This window comes from Crinia signifera, chromosome 3 (genome assembly GCF_055691185.1).
Source record: "Crinia signifera chromosome 3, ASM5569118v1, whole genome shotgun sequence".
NCBI lineage: Eukaryota > Metazoa > Chordata > Amphibia > Anura > Myobatrachidae > Crinia > Crinia signifera.
This window is the reverse complement of record NC_139219.1, coordinates 291,773,423-291,782,527: the sequence shown is the minus strand read 5'-3', so window position 1 is coordinate 291,782,527 and position 9,105 is coordinate 291,773,423. Positions and strand designations below refer to the sequence as shown.

At 43.5% G+C, this 9,105-nt stretch overlaps 1 protein-coding gene across 5 annotated transcripts in view; it reads right to left on the bottom strand.

Annotated features, from left to right (window-relative positions):
* Positions 1 to 2,488: 2,488 nt before the first annotated feature.
* Positions 2,489 to 9,105, bottom strand: part of PPP2R3A (protein phosphatase 2 regulatory subunit B''alpha) — a 194,274-nt gene continuing 187,657 nt past the window's right edge. For all 5 annotated transcript variants that reach the window (XM_083178444.1, XM_083178443.1, XM_083178442.1 and 2 more), the window contains 4 exons: positions 8,093 to 8,268; positions 6,749 to 6,867; positions 5,597 to 5,703; positions 2,489 to 5,397 (listed from right to left, as the gene is read on the bottom strand). In XM_083178444.1, coding sequence (XP_083034570.1) covers positions 5,301 to 5,397; positions 5,597 to 5,703; positions 6,749 to 6,867; positions 8,093 to 8,268 — 499 coding nt within the window. In that variant the 3' untranslated portion in view covers positions 2,489 to 5,300. The remainder of the gene's footprint in view (positions 5,398 to 5,596; positions 5,704 to 6,748; positions 6,868 to 8,092; positions 8,269 to 9,105) is intronic.

Below are 9,105 nucleotides of genomic sequence, written 5' to 3'. Positions count from 1 at the left end.
ACAGTTGGTATTCTGACTGCCGCCAACAGGGAGGGTTACCACCTTGCCCTCTTAAGTTCTACTACACACAAGATTTACCTACCATGTTATTAATGTCAGCATTTGTATATTAGAATAAAAATTCCAAACAGAAAACATTAATGTGTACACACAATGGCTGGGATATAACAGGGCAAAATAATTGCACGAAGTCGGACATGATAGATCGGGCAATATAAAAGCGTGCAGCATTAACGTTCCAAAAACAAATTGGATCTGACAGTTTGCACATACATCTGCAATTACGCCCACAATATCCGCATGCTGCAGCTATATCTGCGTACCAAATTATGGGGAAGATGTATTAAGCCTGGTGAAGAGATAAAGTAGAAGGTGATAACGCATCAGCCAATCAGCTTTGTTTGAAAAATGACAGTTGAAAGTTGATTGGCTGATGCATCATATCTATTCACCAGGCTTAATACATCTGCTCCAAACTTACAGTGTTTGGCAGGAAAACACTAACATAACATTTCCTTTGCCGAATCGCCCAGTGTGTGCACCCCTTTAGAAATTCTTAATACCTGCTCAAGCTGAATTTCAGCATAACAAGATTGTTTTAGTTAATGAGATTTATGGGAAATAGGTACTGCATTGGTTTGTTGGTCACCAAGATTTGCTGATACGAGCTTGCTCAGACGGACAACTTTATCAGTAGAGTGATTGCAACTCAACCTGGAATCACAATAAATGAGAGCGTAGCAACTGTTTCCATCTTGGTAAGACTTATAGAAATAGATACAATATGAAAGGATTCAATGGGCCTGATTCAAACCTTTCACAATCCCCTCACCATCAAGTGCAGACTTACTCAGCGCTGTGATCACCATGGGTAGATGGAGGCTGCTGCTGACATCAGCTGCCCTCCCTCCCTCCCCACGGCCGTGCCAGTCTGCATTTTTAGTCAACACTCACAGAAATCACAGGGGTACAGCCTACAAGCGTCCCCAAGCAGTCATTCACCTTGTGAACAGACAGCAAAGGCTATCCATCACTGCCTTTGTTCACATGGATGGCTCCACAGCAGAACGAGCGCACGGGTCTGAATTTGTACAGAAGTCTGAGACAATGTTTGCAATGTGCCATGATAAATGTAGTTGACTGGTATAGGACACTTCTCATTGTGGGGTAGATTGATGAAGCAGTGATAAGGGAGAAGTGATAAAGTGCCTGGTACTTTATCATGGCCTATCAGCTCCTAACTGTCCCTTTTTAAGCCCAGTCTGTAACTTGTCAGGAGCTGATTGATTGGTGATAAGACACTTTATCACTGCTCCTCCCTTATCCCTGCTTCATACATCTACCCCGCATGTGTGTACTGAGTACAGGGCTTATATACCACATCAGACATGACAGATGCCCAGCTCCCTTTGTGTATTGTGCCTGGAAAAAAAAGGGTAAGGCTGCAGTGCAACATAGAATCTGACTACATCTAGTGAAGATGGGATGTCGCCCCCTGGCAACCAATCTGAATATATCTATTATCTTCTAGAAGGTGCTAATTAAAACAGAGGTAGAATCTGATTGGTTGCTTTGCAACATCCGATCTTCACTAGAACTCCCATTTTAATAATACTACATATAGTCTGCCCATGTACGCACACCACTTACACACAAGGGTTATTTGTAGTCAGGAGACAATTAACCTACCAGTATATTTGGGAAACCGGAGTACCTGGAGAAAACCCACGCAAGCAAGGAGATACTATACAAACTCCACACAGATAGAGCCATGGTGGGAATCCAACCCATGACCTCAGTGCTGCAAGGCAACATAGGGTCACAGCTGAGGCATTACCGACTGAATTAATAAAATGCTATTAATAGATGCAGTGACCCTACACCATACAACATAGTAACCAATGAGACATTTGCTTTCATTTTCGAACATCATTTTGAACAACATTAGTGAATGACACTTCATTTCTCATATCCGCATGGGTGATATTTCTGTAAAACATTTCTTCAATGCATTTTCATTGTATGTGTGAGCCACAGGTGGTGGTTTAGCGAGTGAAAATCACACTGCTCATTTGGAAGTACAGATTAACAAAATCATTAACTGCGCTTAATAATTGGAATTATCCAATGCCTGTGAGGATAAGACAAGCCTCAAGCGGTGCTAACCAGGCAACCACTGCAATCTGAACTGATGAAACTCTCCTGGGAAAATCACAGCATTACAAAACCGTTGACACAAAAGCTGTAGGAACACTTTTTTTAAATGTTCATGTAAAATACCTCTCCCACCTCCATATCGGTCGTTTTTAATTTGAGGAAATAGGCTCCACCCATCTTTTATTTACATTAGAGGGTATCACATGATGCTACCTATCCAATAACCTGTCTGTATTGATCTTGCATAGCACTACACCTTTATCGTGTAACTGCAGTAATCTTGCCCTCTCTGACAGACGATGTAACAATAGGATTACACAGCACAATCACATTCACTCACTTTTTTTTTTAATATATATATATACAATACTTACAAAAGTATAACTCTGAATTCATAGACCTGACCACAAAGAGTGAAGGCACATGCTAGGAAACCGTGAAAAGAGGCAAACAGTCAGAAATCGTTGAAAACACGGGAAATAGCAGATAAGGCAGACACTTAGCGAGAGCTGGCAATATACAAATCATAAGATGCCCTATAAGTGCCCGATACCCGAGGAGGCAGTATTCTTCAGATGGCACAGGGTAATTACTGATCGGCTGAGCGTTATTAGACACTACAGTGCCCGCTGCAATATCTAAGGCGTTTGGCCTGAAATTGGAAACTGTAAAAGCAATATTCTCAATTGCATCGTTGCACTGAGCAGTAGCCTAATGGTGTGTACACACGGTCAGATGTGTCTTAAGATCCTATCCACGATCCGATCAGATAGGATCTTAAGGCATATCCGATTTGCATCCTATCTTGACTATATAGTGCAGATCTGCACTATATAGACAAGGCAGCCAAGACTTTCTGGCTTCCGATACGTGAACGCGGATCGGGATCGCAAGGGTTAAAACCCTTGCGATCTGCATCCGATGCCGATCCGATGTTGACTATATCGTCAACATCGGAAAGGAAATCGGACCGTGTGTACACACTATATGACTGCGGCCATTCACATTGGATAAATATACTCAGACCGCTTGACTTGGCGCGCAGTAAGTTGTACTTCCGGATTATATGCATAGAAGAGAGGGATATGGTCATTGGCTCTATAGAAAAGTGGTTGACAAGCATTGGGTCGACACCATTAGGTCGACATGGGTCTAGGTCGACAAGCATTAGGTCGACAGTCAAAAGGTTGACAGGGTTTTTCCATTTTTTTTTTTAGCCGACATGCGGTATGCCATGCCCTACCATCCACCAGGGCTTGGTGGGAGAATAAAATAGTGTACCAAGCGCAGCTAGGCACCGTGCCAAAAGCATTGCAAGCTATGCAAGGGGATGCGGTGCACTGGAAACTGTGTCCATGTCGACTGTATCGACATTCGGGTAAAAAAATTTGAAAAACCCCATGCCGACCTTTTGACTGTTGACCTAGACCCTGTTGACCTATTGACCTGTCGACCAACTTGCTATAGACCAAACGATCCCAACTCAGAAGAGATGCATGTTCAGTTTAATACTGTAAGCCAGTGGCTACTGCATTGCAACACTGTGAGCTTCACTGAGGTGTTGTTCTAGTTATAAGAAGTCAGGTTATCTGAAAGACAACAAACCTTTTAAATCAGGCATGTCCAAACTGTGACGCGCCAGCTGTGGTGAAACTACACATCCCAGCATGCCTTGCAATAGTTTTAGCATTCTCAAAACTGTGGCAAGGCATGATGGGACTTGTAGCTGGAGGGCCATAGTTTGGACATGCCTGTTTTATAGGCACATGAAAAGTCTTCTGGCTGCTTAAAGTGATTGTAAACCGGGCAGCTGCTGAACTTATCCAAGTACATGGGGAAAGGAAATGGGCTCTGGTGTTCTGCATGTGCAGCTACCAGTAGTTCTCAGTAACACAAGGGACAGTGCGCTGGGAGAGTGGGCAATGACTACGCCTTATGTAGTAATGCATCTGGAACACGTTCTATGGGTTGCACTTTGCCTATATATCTCACAGCAAATTACAATATGCTGCAAATTGTTTAAATGTAGAGTTAACATTACAGAAAGCTCTGTTCGCTTCCTCACCTGCCCTGTCTTTATTTGACCTATTTTAGTTTATTAAAGGTGTGAAAACAGAAACGTGAGAAGAGTGAGAGCTGATAATCAGATCATCTTTGCAGGACTCCGTGATACCAGCACATGGGACAGGGCATCCGTCACTGATTCCTCAGCACCGGACGCTGCTGCAGCAGACTTTACCAGAGATCAGCGGTCAGTGCTAAAGTCTGTCTAGAATTTCCCGCCCCTTCTGTGTCATTCGTAGTCCTTTAGGATGCATCATTACGACTGCACAGAGTAAACATAAAATTATAAAGCAGGTATTGTACAACTGACGGAAGCAACATATATGTCGAAGCCAGTCTTTAAAATGCATGAATAACTCCCCCTCCCACTATTTTATAAAAAGCCACATTAATATGGTTGTATCACCTGAAGGGTTGATAAGGAAACACAGCCAATGGCAATCCAGCACTAAGCAACCAGTCCCAGAATGCTCTGCTCAGACAGCCTTGGCGAATTCAATTTCTGTGATTTCGCTTTTACATGATAGATTTAGGTTTTGTACATATATACAGAATGTAAAAATAATTGTGAATTTTATGCTTAATAAGGAGTAATTAAACTTTTGAATAATAAATATAAATATTTAAAATTTACCCCCCCCCCCCTTCTCCAAAAAAAAAAAAAAAGGTATATAATTTATATTTTGAGGATACTCAATTTCTTGAGATGAAGTATGGTTCCGTCTACAACTAAAGTATTTTTTGGCAGATAAGACCCCATGGCAGTGCACAGATATAAGGTATGTATAACTACTGGTGGGACACTTCTCGTTCTCTAATGCACAGTTTAAGACATATTGCACATAAATGGCTTTTTGTTCGTTGGCCGGCTAATTGGTGCACTCCCCACACACAACGCAGTAACTAAAAACAGAACGTAAGCTGTGAACTCTTTACAAAAGAACCCAATTCTCTTTCACAAAATAATCATAAAAAATATATTTATATATTATTTCCCCTGAAAAGTCTCCTTGTGACCAGGGCTCAGTCCATAAATACTGGTCAGTATTGATTGTCCAGCGGAGGATGTGCGGTCACCCTCATGCCGTGAGGTCTGAGATAACCAATTTATCCATCTTATTATTGATTTCCGGAGCAAAGATGATTTCATCGCCTTCGTAGTCATCTTCAAAAGACCTGGAGACGGCAGCAAAAACAGAATATCTGTTTAGCGGATTAGTTTACCTTTGCTGTAACGGTAACAAGAGGTCTCCCTGTTGTAGCATTGTATATCTGCCCGGAGGTCTTATGATAAACTACTTTGCTAGATGGAGCTAGATGAGAACACAAGTGGACACAGAATGATCCTAGAGACGCGCCAGTGCCAGGGACTCACCCCTCTTGTAAGTGTTCTGTGGCGGATTCCTCAGCAACCAGGATCTCATATTCCTCAGCTGCATATCTGTCCCAGTCTGATGGTTCTGGCGTTTCACTGTCAACGTCCTGCAGAGAGATCGGGGAAACGCTGTTACATGGTAGTTTAGGTTGAAAAGAGTTCAACCTTTTATTACCTATTATATCTCTGGATGTTTTTATCTAATAAATGATTGTCTAGCCTTGATTTAAATGGCGTTATTGTAGCTGCCGACACCACCTCACATGGAAGAGTTCCATAATTTTACTGCCCTTCCTTCTAAATGTTCTAACCCTTATCTCCCCCTGTCTAAGTGCATGCCCTCGTGTCCTAGTAACTCATGTCAAAGTATATAGGCCGCCTGACAGATCGGTGTAACTGCCCTTATATATCTGGCGTCTCTTTTCTAGAGTGAACATTCCCAATATGGCTAGTCTTTCTTCATAGTAGGGATGGCCATCGGTGCAGTTGACATCGATGGTTGCCATCGATGGCAATTCTGCAACCAGCCATCGATAGTCATAAACTATGTGATGGATAACCATCAATAGTTTTAGCTATCGATGGTTATCCTTTATCTTTGAATGGCCAGTAGGCAAATCAGAATGTGGGGAAGGGGCTTCCGTGTGTTGGGGGTGGAGCTATGCTCCATGCCCCAACACACTGGCGAAAAAAAAAAAAGAAACATTGGTTCTTCTTTGCCATCGATATAGGGAAACCATCTGGTTCTCCCACATCGATGGCAAAAGTATTCAACATCCGCCATAAACCATCAATGATTTCAAATCATCGATGGCCATCCCTACCTCATAGTCTAAGGTCTCCATCCCTTTTATTAGTTAGGTTGCTGTCACAGGGCCACAGTATTACTGATCACATGACTGCTACGAATAGTTTTCTTTCACCGGAGTAATGCTCCAGAACGTCAGTCCAGAGTATTCTAATCTCTCTTTGTTACAAGAGGCAGCTTACTTCTCCATGAATGAGACCGTGAAGGGTCTCACTGGGGAGGGTACTGCTCGTACCTAAATACATTCTCTGGTTATTAAGCTACAAGAGAAGCGAAGTGGTGATACCACCGCCACAGTCTCACAGTTCAATACAAAACAACAAACGATATGGGCTGCCAAGTACCTTCTGCACTGCAAAGGGATCTCTCTGCTCATGGTCCAGGTACTTCTCAAGGTTAAAGCAGGTGTCATAAAATATATGAGCCATTCGGCATTGTTTCAGGTCCCTGAGTGTTATCCGACCTGAGGGGAAGGCACAATGGTCAGTCACACAGTATGAGCCTTTCCTTCTGGCTGCGCTTCCTCTGAGCGCTCTGTGTATGTAAGAAGGATTCTGGGATTTATAGCATCAGCTGGTAGAAGCACATGATGCACTTTAGACCAGTAACACTCATTATAGCAGAGAGGAATGGTCTGCATGGTACCATGTATACAGCAGATTATAGCAGAGAGGAATGATCTGCATGGTACCATGTATACAGCGGATTATAGCAGAGAGGAATGATCTGCATGGTACCATGTATACAGCGGATTATAGCAGAGAGGAATGATCTTCATGGTACCATGTATACAGCGGATTATAGCAGAGAGGAATGGTCTGCATGGTACCATGTATACAGCAGATTATAGCAGAGAGGAATGGTCTGCATGGTACCATGTATACAGCAGATTATAGCAGAGAGGAATGATCTGCATGGTACCATGTATACAGCGGATTATAGCAGAGAGGAATGATCTGCATGGTACCATGTATACAGCGGATTATAGCAGAGAAGAATGATCTGCATGGTACCATGTATACAGCGGATTATAGCAGAGAGGAATGGTCTGCATGGTACCATGTATACAGCAGATTATAGCAGAGAGGAATGATCTGCATGGTACCATGTATACAGCGGATTATAGCAGAGAGGAATGATCTGCATGGTACCATGTATACAGCGGATTATAGCAGAGAGGAATGATCTGCATGGTACCATGTATACAGCTGATTATAGCAGAGAGGAATGGTCTGCATGGTACCATGTATACAGCAGATTATAGCAGAGAGGAATGATCTGCATGGTACCATGTATACAGCGGATTATAGCAGAGAGGAATGATCTGCATGGTACCATGTATACAGCGGATTATAGCAGAGAGGAATGATCTGCATGGTACCATGTATACAGCGGATTATAGCAGAGAGGAATGATCTGCATGGTACCATGTATACAGCTGATTATAGCAGAGAGGAATGATCTGCATGGTAAAACAGAAATTAATACACATTGTTGAACCTTCATAGTGGAAGATTTGGGTCAAGCATTGGGTGTCTGAGCACAGCATTTAGTCACCATGGTCAGATTAGGGATCAGGATAGCAGTGTGACCACCAGGGGGAACCCTACTATCTCCCTGTGTGCTCCTTACTACTAGTACAATATTTAAGGTGGTGTTTATATAAATAAGCCAGTAGTCGTCCATACCTTCCACTTCTGGCTTCACCAGGTCTAATAGCTGACATAGCAGGTCCTGGAAGGGTAACGGCTCGATGCCCATAGTCTCCATCTTCTCACACTGCTCTTCGTAGAAGTATTCCAGCTCATACATGGATAATACTCCGTCTCCATCCACGTCCATGCAGCGGAACCAGTACTCAATGCTAGGAGCGGCCACAAGGAGCAATGTTTGTACAGTGATGACAGACACCATTCACTCTTAGCTGTACGCCCACAAACTAAAGTTCCTAACTAAACATAAATCATTATAACAAGCTTCATAGTCTACATTAAATGCATGTAGGGGGGATTCTGGATGGTTTGAAAACGCAAAATCCTTCTTTAACCCCTTCACTGGTAATCCAGAGAATTTTCCAAGCTATGCTTTAATGCCCAGGCTGGCAAGCCCGGAAAATTCTCAGGATTGCCAGTGATTAGCGCCGGGCAGTGCTGCAGAGTTCATCGCTGAACTCAGGCAGCTTCAGCGCTGCCCGGCTCCCTCCCCTCCACCGCGCCCCTGGCTCGCCCCCCTCCCCCCCCCAGGCTGATAAATTACATCCTGCGGCGCTGGCTTATGAGACAAGCCGGGCCGCAGCATGTAGAGCCGGGGCACAGGGCCGGGCAGCCGCTGATTGACGGTCCAGCAGCGCTGCCCGAACCCGGGGAGACAGTGGTGTTTTTTTTTTTTTAGGGAGCGCTCCCCACAAAAAAACTTGCCCAGTGGGGAACGCTTCATTAAAAAAAAAAAAAACACCACTGAAGGGGCTAATGGACAAAACCATATGCACTGCAGGTGGAGCTGATGTAACATGTGCAGAGAGTTAGATTTTGGTTAGATATTTTGTATCTGTGCAGGGTAAATACTGGCTGCTTTATTCTTACACAGCAAAACAACCAGAATCATCCCCGGAATGTATTTGTGAACAGACCACACACGCAATAGGTTGTCTATCCCCAGGACAGTTCAGTTGAGATGAGATTCTTATTTGGGAGTGCAGGGT